This window comes from Ceratotherium simum, chromosome 18 (genome assembly GCF_057802395.1).
Source record: "Ceratotherium simum simum isolate JZ-2026a chromosome 18, ASM5780239v1, whole genome shotgun sequence".
Taxonomy (NCBI): domain Eukaryota; kingdom Metazoa; phylum Chordata; class Mammalia; order Perissodactyla; family Rhinocerotidae; genus Ceratotherium; species Ceratotherium simum.
Window position 1 is genome coordinate 29,683,967 of NC_141917.1, and position 18,941 is coordinate 29,702,907.

The 18,941-nt window shown below is 36.2% G+C and overlaps 2 protein-coding genes across 6 annotated transcripts in view; one reads left to right on the top strand and one right to left on the bottom strand.

Annotated features, from left to right (window-relative positions):
- Positions 1-8,655, top strand: part of SKP2 (S-phase kinase associated protein 2) — a 31,509-nt gene extending 22,854 nt beyond the window's left edge. The window contains exons 8-10 of the mRNA XM_004422737.3: positions 1,917-1,968; positions 2,142-2,249; positions 6,737-8,655. Of these exons, the coding sequence (XP_004422794.2) occupies positions 1,917-1,968; positions 2,142-2,249; positions 6,737-6,950 (374 nt within the window). The 3' untranslated portion in view covers positions 6,951-8,655. The remainder of the gene's footprint in view (positions 1-1,916; positions 1,969-2,141; positions 2,250-6,736) is intronic.
- A 6,329-nt stretch (positions 8,656-14,984) lies between these two features.
- The window catches only part of NADK2 (NAD kinase 2, mitochondrial), a 44,239-nt gene continuing 40,282 nt past the window's right edge, over positions 14,985-18,941 (bottom strand). For all 5 annotated transcript variants that reach the window (XM_087443200.1, XM_087443195.1, XM_087443197.1 and 2 more), the window contains one exon: positions 14,985-17,954. In XM_087443200.1, the coding sequence (XP_087299326.1) occupies positions 17,863-17,954 (92 nt within the window). In that variant the 3' untranslated portion in view covers positions 14,985-17,862. The remainder of the gene's footprint in view (positions 17,955-18,941) is intronic.

An 18,941-nucleotide genomic window follows, 5' to 3' on the forward strand; every position in this document is an offset into this window, starting at 1 on the left:
GGTTTTGGCCTAAGCAACTGGAATCAGTGAAGTTAGCACTTACTGTGATGGGAAAGACTTTAGGGAAGAAGCAGATTTAGGGGAGAAATCAAGTATTTGGTTTTAGACATGAATTTGAGACACCTGTCACATATCCCAGTGGGTGTGTTGAAGGGGCGGTTGAAATGCACATCTAGGATTCAGGGGAGTGGATGGGGCTGAAGATATAGCTGTGACAAGAGAAAAAAACCTCGGATGTTATTGAAGTTTGTCTATTTTAAAAAATAAATTACATTTATTGATGTTTTTTTCTGATTACAGAGTAGCATATGTGACTTTGTCCAAATTTTGAAATGTTACCTCTAATCCCACCACCCTTGGTAACTGCAGTTAATGTTTGGGTGCATTTCCTTCCTGTCTTTTTTCCTCCCTTTCTTTCTGTGTGTGAGTTTGTGTGTAAATGAGTTTGTGAGTGTGTTTTAACTAATTGAGATTATAATGCATTGTAAATATTTTGTTTTGTTTTCACTATACAATATAGCCTGAGAATTTTTTCATGTCCTGAAATGTTATTAAAAAGCTTTTTCATAGCTACTATCAGCATTGTGTTGCATAGAATGGATGATGGTTAACATGTTAAACTAATTGGGGCAAGGGCTATTATAACTGTTGCTACATGAATATCTTCATGTACGTCTTTAATTATTTTTCTAAAAGTGGTATTACTGAGTCAAGGAGCAAAATGAGTAATGCCCTGAACACTTTTTTAAAAAAATCAATTCACCCTCCAAAAACAAAAAAAATCAGTTTACTCTCCTGAAAGGCTGCATAAAATTAAATATCCACTTGTAGTATATAGGGGGACCTGCTTTGTTATATTTTATCAATTCTGGGCATTATAATAGAATTTTTTTTCATTTGATGGCTGAAAAGCCATCAAATAAATAAATGTTGGAAACATTTATTCCCAGTTTTCTGATACCTCTTGAATTCTGTTTGTATTTTGTTTTGCTTTAATGTGGTAGAGTTTTAAAAATTTTTTGTAGTAAGTTATCAATGTTCCCTTTACGTTTTCTTTTGTGTGTAAAAACTTTATAATTACCCATATTTTTGCATTTAAAGCTTTTTAAATATATGTGGAATTTATTTGGACATATTATTTGAGTTGGAGAAATAAATTTTTTCCAGTTGTGGTAGCAATATTATTTTTTAGTAATTCATGATTTCCCCATTGATTTGTGTGTGTGTGTGTGTGTGTGTGTGTGTGTGTGAGGAAGATCAGCCCTGAGCTAACATCCATGCTAATCCTCCTCTTTTTTTGCTGAGGAAGACCGGCTCTGAGCTAACATCTATTGCCAATCCTCCTCCTCTTTTTTTTTCCCCCAAAGCCCCAGTAGATAGTTGTATGTCATAGTTACACATCCTTCTAGTTGCTGTATGTGAGATGTGGCCTCAGTACGGCGGGAGAAGCGGTGCGACGGTGCGCGCCCAGGATCCCAACCCCGGCCGCCAGTAGCAGAGCGCGCGCGCTTTACCGCTAAGCCACGGGGGCCGGCCCTCCCCATTGATTTTTAAGTGCTACCTTTATGATATGTTGTTTGTTTGCACATAGTGGATTTGGTTCTGCTTTTTGCTGTTATGAGTGGGATTTTTTCCTTTTGTTTTTCCAGCCAGCTGTTGCTGATAAATAGATAAGCTATGGATTTTTGTTAACCAGTCATTTTACACAGTTGTCTTACTATTTCCAATAGTTTTTCACGTGATTCTCGTGGATTTTCTGGGTAGAAAGTCTTCTTTGCCAAGATGATAATTTTGTTTTTTCTTTCACTCTAATTGCATTGTTCCCAGCTTCTAGCACAGTGTTAAATGATAGTATTGGCAGCAGATATTCTTGTCTTGTTCCTCATTTAATAGTGACCATCATTTTTTTTTTCTAGATGTCTCTACTTTAGTTGGAAGATGCCCCAATCTTGTCCACCTCGACTTAAGGTATTTTTTTGTTTATTTATTTTAAAATAAAAATTGAAAAATCATGATTGCTCACTGAATGAGGAAAGGATCTTTATATGTTGAATTGAAGGAACTAGGTGGTAGACTATTCTGGTCTTCTCCAGCTAGGATTGATGTCTAGGTGCTGAATTTTTTCTTCTGCTCTGTTACAGTGATAGTGTCATGCTAAAGAATGACTGCTTTCCGGAATTTTACCAGCTCAGCTACCTCCAACACCTTTCACTCAGTCGGTGCTATGATATAATACCTGAAACTTTACTGTAAGTATTTTTGATTTTTAAAGCTAGTATAGAAGGCAGGGACCAAAAGAGATGTCACTTGGTGTTAATTTAACACTTAAACATCAATATTAGTGTACCACAAACTGGTTAGGAAAGACCAGCAAAATAGAAAAAGCAAGGCAAAATTTTTTGCTTGAGATATCTAGTAAAGTTGAGTTGACTGAGATAGTTCACTAAACGTTTATTATTTAGCTATGAGCAGGTTTAAATATTGGAATACTGTGCTAGTGTCTGTGGAGGACTTGCGAAAGGTGGAGAAGACAGCCTTTAAGTCCAGGCAGCTCAGAGCATATTAAAACTGGGGAGGCAGACCCAGTGTGTATGGTTTTTATTTGGGTTTTTTCCCAAAATTTTCAAATCAACTCAAGTTGATTCCAAAGGCCTTCATCTGGACTTAGAGAAAAGTTCTGTAATCTTCTAGTGATATCTGTCCTGGATGGTCGAGGAATGGGAAGAATAGAAGCAAGTGGTAAATATCGTAAGAGACTGAGGCTTTCTTTGAATAGCGGGGAGACTGAGGTCCAAAAGAGTGAAATGACTTACTGAAAGCTGGATAATGAGTTAATGGCTGAGCTGGGTCTAAATCCTAGGTCTCCTGGACAGATGCAAAATAGTCTGTATCTAATGTGGTAGCCGTACGAGGGTTAATTTTATACCTGCTCCACAACTTCCATAAAATCAAGGGAGCGCAAAGAAAAAAGGAATCTGGTTCATCTTCCTTTTAGGGAGTGCTATCCCCAAGTCATCCTGGGAGTCATATCATCTCTTTATTTTTGAAAAGGTTTCGTTTCTTTCATCCCAAAGGGCTGGAAAATCCTTCCTCATGTCAGATGTAAACGTATAGCAATTTTATTAAAAACCACGAGAAATCAGTATCCTGGATTTGTTCCGGGTCCTTCTTTCTTGTTCCGGCCAGTATGCCCCGAACGAGGCCGCTGAGCTCGTTTAGCTCACTGTCCAGATGAAGGTGGTTGAGATTCTAGTTCCAATCAAAGAAGATGGTGAATTGGAACAAAGAATTTATGTAGTCCTCAAATTATTGGTTTGAATATTGTCAGTTAGTGTCGAGAATTAATGAATAAATCAGATGCTTCAGCTATACAGGGTCAACTAGTAGAATTAGGGAATCAGGTAAGTAAACTTTTTAATTAATCCTGGGGCTCAGGGCCTCAGCTCCTATCTCATTTGGAAAAGCGCTGCCTACAAGGAATGCCACTATTTACTTCTATGGCTCTTAGATGTTAGGGTCTAAATTCAGATACATGGAACTGTTATTAAAATCTTCTGCCCTTCTATTTTTTAGCTTCCAGAACTCCTGGGAGCCTCTGGTGTCTACCTGAAAAGGTTTCTCTGTCGTCCACTCTTTCCTGTGCTTGACATCTGGGCTGCTGCTTCTTTCCCTGTGCAGCCCCCTGGGGAGTATGGTGATCATTCTTTTTGGGTTGCGTTTCTCAAGAGAATCTATCCATGTATCTTACTCTTGTTCTGTCTCTCCAGAGAGAAGGAAGCTAAGCAGGTAACACCAAAATGCTTTTTCTTGAGCAGAGGCTAAGGGGAGACTGTGAGCCCTCACATTTTAATATTTTTATCCACTGGGATAATATCGCTTGCTTAGTAATGCCTGCAGGCAGTGTGAATTGATGGTGAAGGGCACCAGCCTGAAGTCACAGACTTGGGTGTGAATCTCACCGCATGATTATGACTTATTTGTCTGAATCTTATCCTGAAATAAGAGAAACAGGAGCATCTGGAGTTTAGTTACAAATCTGATCACCAGAGTAGAGTGAGAACAGAGAGAAGAAAGATGCTATCATTGAATTTTAAGGTAAAAGAGTGTGTTTATTTAGGCATTATGTAAATGGTACACTGGTTTACCTTGTGAATCCATTAAGATGAGTTTGCTGGTACCCTATCCTTAAAAGTTTCCCAAGATAAAATGTCTTTCCTTCTGCTTTCAGTCATTCCAGTAGCTGATGTATTTGAAATGCATAGTAAGAATTCTAGGATCCTCAGTAATAATTTCAAGAGAGCCATTTTATGCTAAAGAATTTTTATTTCTTATCTCTGAAGTGGGAAAACAAAATCTGAGTATCTTCTGTCATGATAATGCTTTAAAATACTTGGGAAACTAGCTTTTCTTCCTCAGGCCATATCCTCATTCTTTTTATTCCCTTACTCTTTAATTGGTCTGATTCCCTAGGTCTAAACTCTCGTCTAATTACATATTCTGTATTTCTCATTCAAGTAAGAAACCCAAGCTTGAGATAGTAAACTAATCTGAGATTAGGAGAGACTTAAAAACTCTTGTGGTAGGAGAATTTGTCATTGAGGAATTTGAGATTTTATAAGGAAAACAAGATTAGGTAGATGAGGTAAGGGGTGAACCTGTGAAAGGGTTCATAAATATCTTTTGTTTACTAAAACTAAACAGAGGTACTTAAGACATTATCAGTGTCATTTTATATTTCTTAAATTAGAAATAATGGCTCTTATACCATTCATTTCTGTTTACTATCCCTTAGTTCTCTTCCATTGTAGTTTCAAAGCGATGCTTGTGTATTTGTTCTGCTGTGTGGTAGATGATACGCATACTAAGAGGCTTTTTTTTTTTTTGTCTCCTTAAGATTTTAAAGTCTTTCTGGTTTTTCACCTTGAGAATGGCCTTTTGTCCATCATCCCATCTTGTACAGCTCACTCCCTTCTCACATGTAACCTCTGAGTGTCTTCTGCGAGTCTGGTGTAATTTCCTTCCTTGCCAAGGCTCTTTCCCAATGCTGTTGCAAGAACCTTTCCTCTTCTACCATCGGCCATACCTCCTTTCTCACTCCCACCTACAGTTTCTTCTTTTAAGTACTATCCACTGCAGATATGACTTAATGATTTGGCTAATTTGGATATCCCAGAACCAAAATTGTCATGGGTCTTACAATGTTCTCATACACTTAAATTTTACATAGGAGGGATTTAAGGTTGGATCAGGATTGCTATCATCTAAGGTGATAAGTATAAACATCTGTATGTTGTGACCTTTCTTTAGACTCCTGTTTCTATATTCGGAGACTAGTTTACTTTAAGAACAACAGCAATTTGTTCTTCTTGATTTTCTTTTGCTCTATTATGACCTCCAGATCTTATCCTCTCCTTATGAACACCAAGCATATTTATTTTATTTGGGTAGTATTTTTTTTTCTAAATTACCTTTCATCTTGTATTTGGCTAACATATCTTAAACATCTGTGGTGTTTAAGACACTTTGTTGAATGTAGAATAAATGTGTTTAGAGGGGTAGTGGGAAGACTAGGAGAGCAGGTTAAACATAGAAGGTCTTAAGGCCAGCTGAACAGTTTGCGTTCCATAAACACGAGGGAAGCATCGAAGGTTTTGGAGCAGGGGAGTGACATAATCTGAGCTAGGCTTTAAGAAGATGCCTTGGACATTGGTAAATAGGCTGGAAGGAAGAAGGATTGGAGACAAAGCGACAGTTACTCTAAGGAAAGTTAGTTTTTTTTACTAATTACTGGCAGTATGAAAATATAAAGGATGCTTCTAATTCTAGGTCATCGATGTTTTCATTGATCTGTAGTGGGATTTGATGAAATTCCAAACTAAATATTCCCTTTCCTGAGACTTTGTACTGTGTGTCCCAACCTAGAGCAAATACAGATCAGAGAGATGAATTTCTAAGCACATAGATCTGGGTTAAGAAGAAAGAATCATCAAAAAGTATTTACTTTGGGGAAACAGGCTCCCTTTTTTTGTGGATGAGAATTTCACTGTTCACAGAGTTGTATTTCCCCTGATGGGAAATATTTAAGAGGATTGACTTATATGTGACAGAAAAAAAGTGGTAATATACAGAGAGGTGAAATGGCTGTGATTGGTCACCTCTTTTCTCCGTCTACATAACCCTGTCTAAAATACGTTAGTGAAGTCACTGTTAGGTTTCATCACATATGGTGGACTTGTTGAGTATTAACAATTAAGAAGTTATCAACCCTGCTGACATCTCCTTTTGAGAGATGGAACCTAGTTCAAATCAAAGTCAAGTCCATATCCTTAAATTGCATGTAACCTGCGGTGATTCCAACTGATGCTGCAGTAAAACATTTACTTGTACCATCGCTGGCTTACCGGCTTCTCCTCACAGTAACGCCTTTCGGTGTAAATCAAGAACGGAGAAAGGAAGCAAAGATGGTTGGATTTTAACTAAACTTTGGACTCTTTAGGTTGTTAGAAATTCAACAAAATGCACTGGCATGTTTCCTGAGGTCATGTTGCCCAAGCTATGGCCTGTGCTCTGTGGTTTGATTCACGTTTGCTGTTTTCTGGAATCATTGATTGCAAATTATGTTCTCAGTTTGCATTTTGTAAACTATGATACAAATTGTAAAAATGGGGTCATGTAACTCTAGTGGAACAGTTTCCATTGATACTGCGGCTCTGAAAGTCTCTCTCTTCCTTTCCAGTGAACTTGGAGAAATTCCCACACTAAAAACACTACAAGTTTTTGGAATCGTACCTGACAGTACCCTTCAACTGTTAAAGGAAGCCCTCCCTCATCTACAGATTAATTGCTCCCATTTCACCACCATTGCCAGGCCGACCATTGGCAACAAAAAGAACCAGGAGATATGGGGCATCAAATGCCGACTGACACTGCAAAAGCCCAGTTGTCTATGAAGTATTTATTGCAGGATGGTGTCTCCTCTTCTCTTTGGAACAGGGAAAGTAGGCAGGAAGCCCAATTGCGGGAGCACTCAGCTATTTTTATTCTTGGTTTTCCCTTTGCCTTTATTCTGCAAGTATATTAGAGAACCATTTGAGAGAGAAAAACTATGAAGTGTTGCTTTTAAAAATGACTATGAAAGCTTCTGTCACTGCTATGCCTTTCAGAGCCTAAGTTGTAGGCCTTTTGAAATTTTAGGAGAGTGAGCCTATAATTTCAGGATACCTTAAAGAGCAAAATTTGAGCCACCTCTTCCAAGTGCCCTTTTATTAAATCTATTTAGAATCAAGCCTAAAAATCACCAACAGCAAATCATTTTCATAGCCTATATGGCAACTTAACTTTCTTTAATTTTCTGTCTTGCTTTATAAGACATAGATTGAAGAATAAGCTATTCGTATTGTGAGCTGAACAGAAAGAATCATAGGATAGTAGATTTGAGGCAGTCTCTTCTAGGGGATAGAAAAAGAAAAGTACACATTTCACCTTTGCCTTTAGATTTGAAATTAGGCTCATGGAAGCAAATAGCCCTGGGTAATTCACCTTAAAACCTGAATAAAAAGAGAAAAAAAAAACAATCAGAGGTATAGAATTGGTATAGAATTTGAAGGCTCAAGAGGCGATTTCCTATGTCAGGTTGATCTGATGTATCTTCTAATGCACATTAATGAAGTATCCTTTAATGTACTGTGTTCCCAGAATTCTAAATTAGCTGAGGAAATATCAATTGTGGTCTTCTACTTTATGATCAAATTATGTTGACGTGGGTTCTTTAGCTTTTAAAATGACTTGCTTTGTTTTAGAAAGGTGGTAGTAACCAGTCAGCCTCCGTTCTTGAAATGTTGGATGGAATCCTGGACTGAAGGTGCCTGCCATTTTCCTTTATTGCTGAGGTTCTTGAAGTTATTTTTATATTACTCTGGAATCAAGTATTTTAAATTGTCTTTTTTTTAGTGGTCTCCCACAATAATTGTTTGAAACTACGTATTTTATAAGGTTACTGGACCTAAAGTTCCCTAAGAACTGCATGTTCCTTTCAATCAGAAATACACACTAGAAGCAGGTGTGTGTTCCATGCAGTTTTAGAGCAGTGAACACAACTTGCACCTGCATAACAGTTAAGACTCAGATGTTGAACCTTTCATAGCATCAGTGATTTTTTTTTAATGGGACATAGAAGCAAGAGGATTAAATTCTACTTTTAAAATAAACACAAAACACTAATTTCTTATTTAAATTGATGACCTCCCCGTATGTTCAAAATGGAACAAAAAAGCCAAAACCCCTCATTTCTATTAACATTGTTTTTTTAAATCAGATTTTTCAAATGTTAGAAACAATGGTATGAAGTGCCCTTATCTGCTGAGACCTAAGGAAGAACATTTCAAAATAGTGTTATACAGGAAATGATTGTTTCAATTTTATAGTAGTTAAGAAGTGCTAAATACTACTTGAAATTATTGTTTACAGATTAGTGACAAGGGCTGGTGACAGAATCCGGTTGGACTCTGACTTCCGGGTGCCCTCAAACACGCAGTACTTCCAAACTCAAGTCCAGCCATAAGCTATTTTGCTGACGTGTCAGAGTAATCTGTATTTTTGTATGTGATTTCTACTTTTATAGACTTGTTTTAAAATAAAACATTTTTATAAAAATGAGTACTTCAGCTAAGTTGTGTTCCTTTATCCTTTCTCTTTCTTCCTTAAGTACTGTGGTTAAAATAGATAGCATTTGGTGTGGTGTGCCATTTATCTCAGCCCTCTAAATAAGACCCTTCAAAAGACCCCTGAAATGGTCCTTTTTGCCCCGTCTACTTCATATGCTTGTTGTCAAATTAAAATGATAGTTCATCATGCTTTCTGACAGTGTGCTAAATGCAGGCTTATTATCTTTAGAGTGTCTCAAAAAGTAATCACATTTATAAAACATTTGAAATTCAAGTGATTAATGTGATAGCCAAGTACTATCAATAAAAGTCAGCACTTTACAGACTTGATCAGCTCATACTGTGTAGTTTATTCTTATTAGCAAACTATTTGGATAGTTCACCCTATACTCCAAGGTCTTCCAGGAATTCAATTCCTTTTGAACCCGTTCATTCATATGGTAGAATGGTGATACTTCTTGGATATCACCCAGTTTTTTGCTTCTTTTTTGACATTATCGCTACTGTGGTTCCTTTTCTGTTTTTAATTATGAAAAATGTCAAATAAATGTGAAAAGTAGAGAATATGATCAACCTCATCATCTGTTTTCAGCAGTCATTGACTCATGGCCAATCTCATTTTATCCATCATCTCATCCACCTCCCCACCCCATACACATGCACTCACACAGATTACTTTGAAGCACAACCCAGGCCTATGACTTCATAAATATTCAGTATCTACGTCTAAAGAATAGAGATTCTCCTGAATTAATTCTGAAACATTAAATATCAAAATGGTGGTGAAAATTCCTCAGTTGTCTCTGGTTTTCTTATATGGGTTTGTTTTGATCAGAACCAAACATGGTCCACATATTGCATTTGATTGACATCCTCTCTTTTCTTTTTTGTTAAGGTCTAATTGACAGAAAACATAATGATTCAAGGGGAGGGGGGGAGGGAGGAGGGTGAAAGGGATAATTCGGTGCATGTGTGTGGTGATGGGTTGTAATTAGTATTTTGGTGGTGAACATGATGTGGTCCATGCAGAAATAGAAGTACAATGATGTACACCTGAAATTTTTACAATGTTATAAACCAATGTTACTGCAATAAACAAAAAATAAAAAAAAAAATTAAAAAATAAAAAATAAAAAAAATAAAAAAAAATATTTCTATATATTGCAAAATGATCACCACAATAAAGTCTAGTTAACATTTGTCACCATACACAGTTACAGATTTTTTTTCTTGTGATGAAAGCTTTTAAGATCCACTCTCTTGGGGGCCAGCCCCCTTGCTTAGCGGTTAAGTGCGCGTGCTCCGATACTGGCAGCCAGGGTTCGGATCCTGGGCGTGCACCGACGCACCACTTGTCCAGCCATGCTGAGGTGGCGTCCCACATACAGCAACTAGCAGGATGTGCAACTACCACATACAACTGTCTACTGGGGCTTTGGGGAGGAAAAAGAAAAAAAGGAGGAGGATTGGCAATAGATGTTAGCTCAGAGCCGGTCTTCCTCAGCAAAAAGAGGAGGATTAGCATGGATGTTAGCTCAGGGCTGATCTTCCTCACAAAAAAAAATCTACTCTCTTAGCAGCTTTCAAATATGCAATACAGTATTATTAACTATAGTCACCATGCTGTACATTACGTCCCCATGACTTATTTCAAAACTGGAAGTTTAAGTTTCACCCATTTCACCTACCCCCACCCCCAGCCTCTGGCAACCACCAATCTGTTCTCTGTGTCTATGAGCTTGATTTTTTGTCGTTGTTTTAGATTCCACATATAAAGGAGATCATAGAGTATTTGTCTTGCTCTGTCTTATTTCACTTAGCATAATGTCCTCAAGGTCCATCTATGTTGTCGCAAATGGCAAGATTTCATTCTTTTTATGGCCGAATAATATTCCACTGTACGTATATACCACATTTTCTTTATCCATTTATCTGTTGATGGACATTTAGGTTGTTTCCATATCTTGGCTATTGTAAATAATGCTGCAATGAACATGGGCCTGCAGGTATCTTTTCAAGTTAGTGTTTTCTCCCATCCTGAAGTGGGATTGCTGGATCATATGGTAGTTGTATTTTTAATTTTTTGAGGAACCTCCGTACTGTTTTCCATACTGGCTACACCAATTTACATTCCCACCAACAGTGCACAAGTGTTCCCTTTTCTCTACATCCTTGCCCACACTTTTCTCTTGTCTTTTTGATGATAGCCATTCTAACAGGTGTGAGGTGATATCTCATTGTGGTTTTGATTTACATTTCCCTGATGATTAGTGATGTTGAGCATCTTTTCATGTAACTGTTTGGCCATCTATATGTCTTCTTTGGAAAAATGTCTGTTTTATTCCTCTGCCCATTTTAAGGGGATTGTTTGGTTTTTTGTTATTGAGTTGTATGAGTTCCTTACATATTTTGGATATTAGCCGCTTATCAGATGAATGATTGGCAAATATTTTCTCCCATGTGGTAGGTTGCCTTTTCATTTGTTGCTGGTTTCCTTTGCTGTGCAGGTTTTTAGTTTGATGTAGTCCCACTTGTTTATATTTGCTTTTGCTGCCTTTGCTTTCTGTGTCAAATCTGGAAATCATCCATAAGACTGATATCAGGGAGCTTACTGCCTATGTTTTCTTCTAGGAATTTTATGGTTTTGGGTCTTACATTCAAGTCTTTAATCCATTTTCAGTTGATTTTTGTGTATGATGTAAGATAGTGGTCCAGTTTCATTCTTTTGCATGTGGCTGTCCAGTTTTCCCAGCACCATTTATTGAAGAGACTGTCCTTCACCCTTTATGTATTCTTGGCTCCTTTGTCATAAATTAATTGCCCATATATGAGTGGGTTTATTTCTGGGCTCTCTGTCCTATTCCATTGATCTATGTATCTGTTTTTATGAGTACCATACTATTTTGATTACTATTATAGCTTTGTAATAGCATTTGAAATCAAGGAGTGTGATGCCTCCAGCTTCGTTGTTCTCTCTCAAGTTTGCTTGCCCATTCGGGGTCCTTTGGGGTTCCATACAAATTTTAGGATTGTTTGTTCTATTTCTGTGAAAAATGCCATTGGAATTTTGATAGGGATTGCATTGAATCTGTAGATTACTTTGGGCAGTATGGACATTTTAACATGAATTCTTCCAATCCCTGAGTATGAAATATCTTTCCATTTATTTGTGTCCTCTTCAATTTTTTTCATCAATGTCTTATAGTTTTCAGTCTACAGATCTTTTACCTCCTTAGTTCAATTTATCCCTAGGTATTTTATTCTTTTTGACGCAATTGTAAATGGGATTGCTTTTTAAGTTTCTCTTTCTGATAGTTTATTACTAGTGTGTAGAAATGCAACAGATTTCTGTATATTGACTTTGTATACTGCAATTTTACCAAATTCATTTATTAGTTCTAACAGTTTTTTCGTGGAGTCTTTAGGGTTTTCTATATATAACATCATGTTATCTGCAAATAGTGACAGTTTTACTTCTTCATTTCCAATTTGGGGGCCTTTTATTTCTTTTTCTTACCTAATTGCTCTGGCCAGGACTGACTGACATTCTCTTACGTCTCCTTTTTTTTTTTAGTGAGGAAGGTTAGCCCTGAACTAACATCTGTTGCTGATCCTCCTCTTTTTGCTGAGGAAGATTGGCCCTGGGCTAACACCTGTGCCCATCTTCCTCTATTTTACATGTGGGATGCCGCTACAGCATGGCTTGATAAGCGGTGTGTAGGTCCGCACCCAGGATCCGAACCTGCGAACCCCAGGCTGCGGAAGCAGAGTGCGCAAACTTAACCACTATGCCACTGGGCCAGCCCCAATCTTTAGGGTCCCCTTCTCTTTCTTCCCTTGTAATTTATTAATTGAAGAAACTGGTTGTTTGTCCCTGGTTCCACATTCTGGATTTTGCTGATGTGATCCCTGGAATGATTGATGTTTAACAGGTTAATCTGTTCCCTATTTCCATGAACTGGTGGTTAGATCTAGCAGCAAACGGCTCTAGATTAAAGGTGATTTTGCACCCCAGCAGATATTTGGTAATATCTGAAGACAATTTTGGTTGTCACAAGTGAAGAGGTGCTACTGGTATCTAGTGCATAGAGGCTGAGGATGCTAACCATCCTACAATACACAGGACAGCTCCCCACAACAAAGAATTATCTGGTCCAAAACATCAATAGTGCTGGTGTTGAGAAAACCTGGTCTAGCGACTCATCAAGTTCTTTTTTTAGGAGATAGTTGACGGGTAGTATTATGTTCTTCATCAAGAGGCACATAACATCTGGCTGTCATTCTTTTTATGATGTTAACATCTGCCTCCAGCCCTTTCCCTTGATTCCTCCCTTTCCTATACCCTAGCCACAAGTTCCAGAGATATGAGGGACACTCTGGCCAAGTGCAAAATTTTTATTTCTGGATAAAGTGACTTGTGTCCCTTCTATCTTGGTGAACTCAATTTCAATCCAACAATTACTGAAGATCTAACAATGTGGAGGATATCGTGTTTGAACAACAGCACAAGGGAAGGTGCAGAACATATGAAAGGCACTAAGTAATCCAAGAACTGGGGAAACTAGAAAGAAACTCCTTTCCACTGGATACCCTAACCCTGGAACAAGCAAAAAGGCTTATTCCAAAAAGGCTTTTGTATGCCACTCCTCTCCCCCTCCCCACCTAGCCAGATAGCCCGGGAAGTCAAAAAGGTGTTTTCACCAAGAGACTAACTTCGTTATACAGGTTGAAGCCCTACAGCCTGTACTAACTTCATTTTATGGATTTGTTCTCAGTTTAATATTTGAATTATTTTCAATATTTGGTATTTATTTTTACTTTTTAGTGACTCTAAATATTAAAATGCTGATATTTTGGTATTTCTCAAACCAAATACCAAAATATTTAACTTGCAATTTTGAGCATTAAAATCACTATATTTTAAAAAGGTCCTATGATGGCAGGGGCCATGATTGATAGGAGAGACTATAAAGTGGACTAATTTCCATAGTCCTACATTTTCTAATAGGCACACTAGAATGTATTATATCCCAACCATTACCTCACATTTATATTGCCTTTTTAAAAAAATACTGGCCATACTGTCATTTATATTGGCTTTTAAAATGCCTTTTTCACTAGAAACTATTAAGTTACTACTCAGGATAATAATTATAAGTTAATTTGCAGTGGTATTGCTGCAAGAGCCAGAAAGTACATAGAAGGGTAAGAATTCGGCAATATTTTAGTCTAAAACTACATGTCAAGTGGATAATCCACAATAACCCATTTGAAAGGCTAATGGAAATATTTAAAAGATTAAGAGAATGATTTTGTGAAGAATCATTTCATGAAGAAAAGATGCTTTGAAGGGAAGATCTGAGCCAGGGGGAAATATGTAACTACATAACAAAGCTTAATTACCAAAGGTATTTTAAATAGACTATTTTCTTGTGAAAGCCAAGAAGAACCAATCTAGTGTGGTGACAACCTGACAAATCATTCAAGCCGTCTTCGTCCATTCAAAGAAAATAAGTATGGGGCAAAAACAATAGTTGCAGTTGGGGGAAATGTCTACTTAACAGTTTGTCAAAACCTGGTTCTCAAGTACTGTCCTGCTTACTTCAACCATCCATACATCAGCTCCTCCCCACACACACACTCTATAAGTAAAGAATGTTAAGTTTCAGTATTGTAAAACTATCGTTTATTATCGTAATAGGCACTTTCCTCTCCAGCTGTGCCAATCTTTAAGTATTCATTGTGATAAGGTACAAATCAGAACTCAATCTCTACTCCCAATCTACTGATATAAAAAGCTGTGTATTGGGGCCAGCCCAGGGGCACAGTGGTTAAGTTCAGCGTGCTTCGTTTCAGTGGCCTGGGGTTCGCAGGTTCGGATCCCCGGTGCAGACCAACACCATTCATCAAGACATGCTGTGGCAGTGACTCATGTACAAAATAGAGGAAGGTTGGCACAGATGTAGCCCAGGGCCCGTCTTCCTTAAGCAAAAAAAAGGTGGGGGGTGGGATTGGCAACAGATGTTAGCTCAGGGCCAATCTTCCTCACCAAAAAAAAAAAAAAAAGCTGTGTATCGTTCAGATCTCTTAATCAGTCTTTTCAGGATCACAAGTTTGATTTTTTTTTTTTTTAGCTATTGATGTTTGATTTTTGAACAGGGAAAAATGAACAAAATTAGTTAATCCATGCCTTTGCTATCCTATAGAATATTCAAATTAACACAAAATATTCTTTTCTATTTTTCTCTTTAGTTCCTCCTTGTTTAGGCAGTAATTTTCTTAACAATGCATCTTAAAATAAAGCCCATGACACTCAAAAAATACTCTTCATACTTTCTTTAATATAGAAAATTTAATACACCTTCTCATTGACTTATGCCTTAATCCCTTCATAGTTATTTTTAATGTTAAAGAAATTGAAAATTGTCATTTAAACAATTCCTCTTTATAGTTCAGCAGTACATTTACTCTTTTCCCTCCCCTCCAATATATATAATATTTTTCATTATATCATTTACATATCACATTATCCCTGGGATCTTCTTTGCACAACTGTCTTGGTAGATACTATCTATCCTTAAGTATAATGATGCATATATTATGGTATATTGGCACAATGGAATGAATTTAGTGATTTAAAGTCTAAATTTACATTGTTATTTTCAAAGCAGAGCAATAGATAATGTATCCTCAAACTTATATTTGACAACTTTTTCAACTCGAGTGAATATTTTTCAATAAAACATTTGTGTTAATTGGCTCTTTCTACTTATTTTATTCATATTGTTCATTTTGATATTTAAAAAGTGAAATCAGTGGAAATTCTCTACATTGAAGACTATACATTTAATAAAACATATGATTTGATTTACTGGGGCCATGAATATAAGTACATATGGAGCATCAAAAATATTAAGTTAAAATTATCTGAAGAGTCTACACTTACAAGTTAAGCACTTTACTCTCTGATTACATAACAAATCATGGTTCTGTGTCAAAGATTAGCAGTGAATGAAGTCAGCAGGGCACAGAATAATACACATCAGTGGGGAAAAAGACTTTTGAAACATAATATTTTGAGAAAATCTAGTTTTCAAGTAATGAGCCCATAAGAGTTAAGGAAATACATGAAGTAAAAAAGAAGAAATAACAATAGTTTAATTTTATTCACATATAGTTGCCATTAAAAGGTTAATTCATAAAAATATTTTTGCTATTCTAACATCCTTTGCCTCTCATCATCTCTTACAAATTAATCCCCACCATAGAGCAGAAATAGAACTTATATTGCAAATGGAGCAAATAAGTGTTTTTTAAACCTTTAAACTATGGCTTATGAACAATTTTACATATTACATACAGGTTACCTATTAATATGTTACATATTAACAGATCTATGGTACCATTTTGGACAATCAGATTTCCCTGATTTAAAGATGGAGTTGGCATTTTTGTCAAGAAGGTATTTTATGCTGTTAGGAGAGTTTCTATAGTGTGGAATTTCACTTCTTTATAAAGTGGTATCTTAAGTATATCATTTTTAAATCAAACCGGAAACTAGATCCAGGTCTGAGAAAACATTAATTTTTATTGTATGCATCATATAAACTCTTTGCTATGGGTGTCTATGCAGATACTCTTAATTAAAAAAAGAAAAACAGATTCTTGTTCTGGATATACATCAAAACCTAGATTACCTTTGTATAGTAGCATTTACATAAAAAATCTGACAAGAACATGTTACATATTGCAAAACTAAGAGCACTCAATTAGATTATACATCCTAGCTTACACAGAATTTACTTCTGAGCTCACTCGACTCAAGTTCTGTCAGGATTGTCTGCTTCATTCATCAATGTATATCCACCACTTGACACAGTACATGGCACAGAGTGGGTGTTCAATAAATATGTCAATGATTGACCAAAAATTTTTAACAGCAAGTGAAAAAAAACAGATACAACTTTGAATAAATGGCATAAGAATACCAATTGTCTCATGATGCAGCAATAGGTGCTTTTTGTGAAAATTCTAGGATTACTTATATTAACAATTAGATAAAAATAGTTTCCTCCCAAACTAAAGGAATTCTTATAGTGGGAGAAAAAAAGAAAAGCCATAACACTTTATCCTCCAAAGCTAACATGTGAAACTTGGAATATGAGCTAGGTGAAAACTACCATGAAATTAAAAGGCAATTCCAAAACTAATGTGTTTTGCATATTTATTAAAGAATCCATTTCCTTTCTGACAATATTCCTACCACTATGTGAAAATATTTTTTAAAGGTCTGACCAAACTCCTAGTAGAATATATCTAATCAGTTCATTCTTTTAGTCTTTGAATCCGTGTGAGAGAGTTTTAAATATGGAAGAAATCTATTAGACTCAAATCATTAAAAAAAAAAAATTGCCTATGACCTAGAATAGCTATTGGACAATAGATTGGTAACAGCATCACGACTTTGTCCAGATATATGTATTTCACCCAGCACTGTCAAAATTATCCTGAAAGTCAATTAAATGAAAATGTCTATAAATAATTTCAAAAATGATTGTTTGAACATTTTAAATCAATAAAGAGTCATAACAACATCACTGTGTTCTGAAATTAGAAAATTCTCAGCACATATAAAAATGTTTCCTACTTCAATTAGGTCAATGTCAAGATTTATCAAAATTCTCCATCATCATCAAAATGTTTTAAAAATCTTGATTTTTAGGTACTATAAAAAATATACACTAATCAAATGATACGTATATGGTCTGACCAATTCCACAAAGTTAGGAGAAAAGGGAGAGAAAAAAACTTATACAGTTGTATTTCAAATCCTAAACATTTAATCCTTTATTTGAGCCTACCTTTCTCAATTTAAAAAGATATCAGCACTTTTGGATACCAATTGTAAGCAATATAGAAATTTCACTGGTATCAATTCAATCAGTTTAGTCCATCCATTTTCTTACACAGTGAACATCTTTTCCATCAGAATCCAACAGAATAATAATACAAATCTCACTTCATTAGTCACCTTTGAGCCTAGGGTCAACCAGTCTCAAGAATAACCAAAAAAATGTAGCTTTATGACAGGCAGTCTTTATGCAGTAAAAGTATTTTTCCAGTAATCAGAATTTGTCATCTGAGGAAATCCTTCACTGGTCTAGAAGCACAGTTCGAAGCTCATCTTCTTTATTGACCATCATTGAAGCAATTGCTCCATCATTAAACTCAAAAGAAGTTCCTCCATCCACAACCATACAGGCATCCCAACAACGAGAACGAACACAAACCCTAAGCAGAAAGAAACATCTCATTAAATATTAACAGTTTTCTTAACCCTAAATCATAGGTTCTTTAAAACCTTTAACTTTTGTCTAAACTGGCAGATCATTTGGCCTTGATTTTAAAAATCAAGTTGCTCTTTGGTATAAGAGAGTTAGTTAACTACGTAAATATATGGGTACATTATCAAAATCTCAAAATTTAAGTGTTCAGGATAGCTCCATTCACCCAAACAATTATGAGTGAACAAGTTCATAGTTGATGGAATTCATAGGCTTTTTTCATGTGACTGAATGTTGAGTTATTACCATCACAAGTATTTTAAGTATGGAGCAAGAATGTAACTATTTTCATGTAAAATTTTTACCTAAGTATAACACACAGAGGAGGCACAAATTATTAGGGTACAGCTTGATGAACACACTTGTGTAACCATCACCCAAATCAGGAGTGTTACCCAGCTCCCAGGAAGCTCCCTCACTGCCATCTCCCAGTCACTATCCCTGGCCCCTCTTCCCCAAGCATATCCACTACCCTAATTTCAATCACCACAGTAGTAATAGCTTTGTCTGTTCTTGAACTTTATATGAATGGAAGAATACAATATGATGCCTGTGTCTGGCTTCTTTTGCCCAATAGTATGTTTGTGAAATTCATCCATGTTATTACATGTAATAGTAGTATGTTCATTTTCATTGCTATATGAAAACACTTCCATTATATGAAAATACCAAAATTTACTTATCTCTTCTATTCATTGACATTTGGGTTTTTACCTATTGTGAGTAGTGCTGCTATGAATATTCTTGAGCATGTCTTTTGGTGTACACATTTCTGTTGATATATACATTTCTGTTGGATATAGACCTAGAAGTGGAATTATTGGGTCACTACATAGGCTATATTCAGCTTTGAGAGATAATTACCAAACAATTTTCCAAACTATTCCTAACAGTAGTGTATGAAAGTTCCAGTTGCTCCACTTTCCCAACAAGT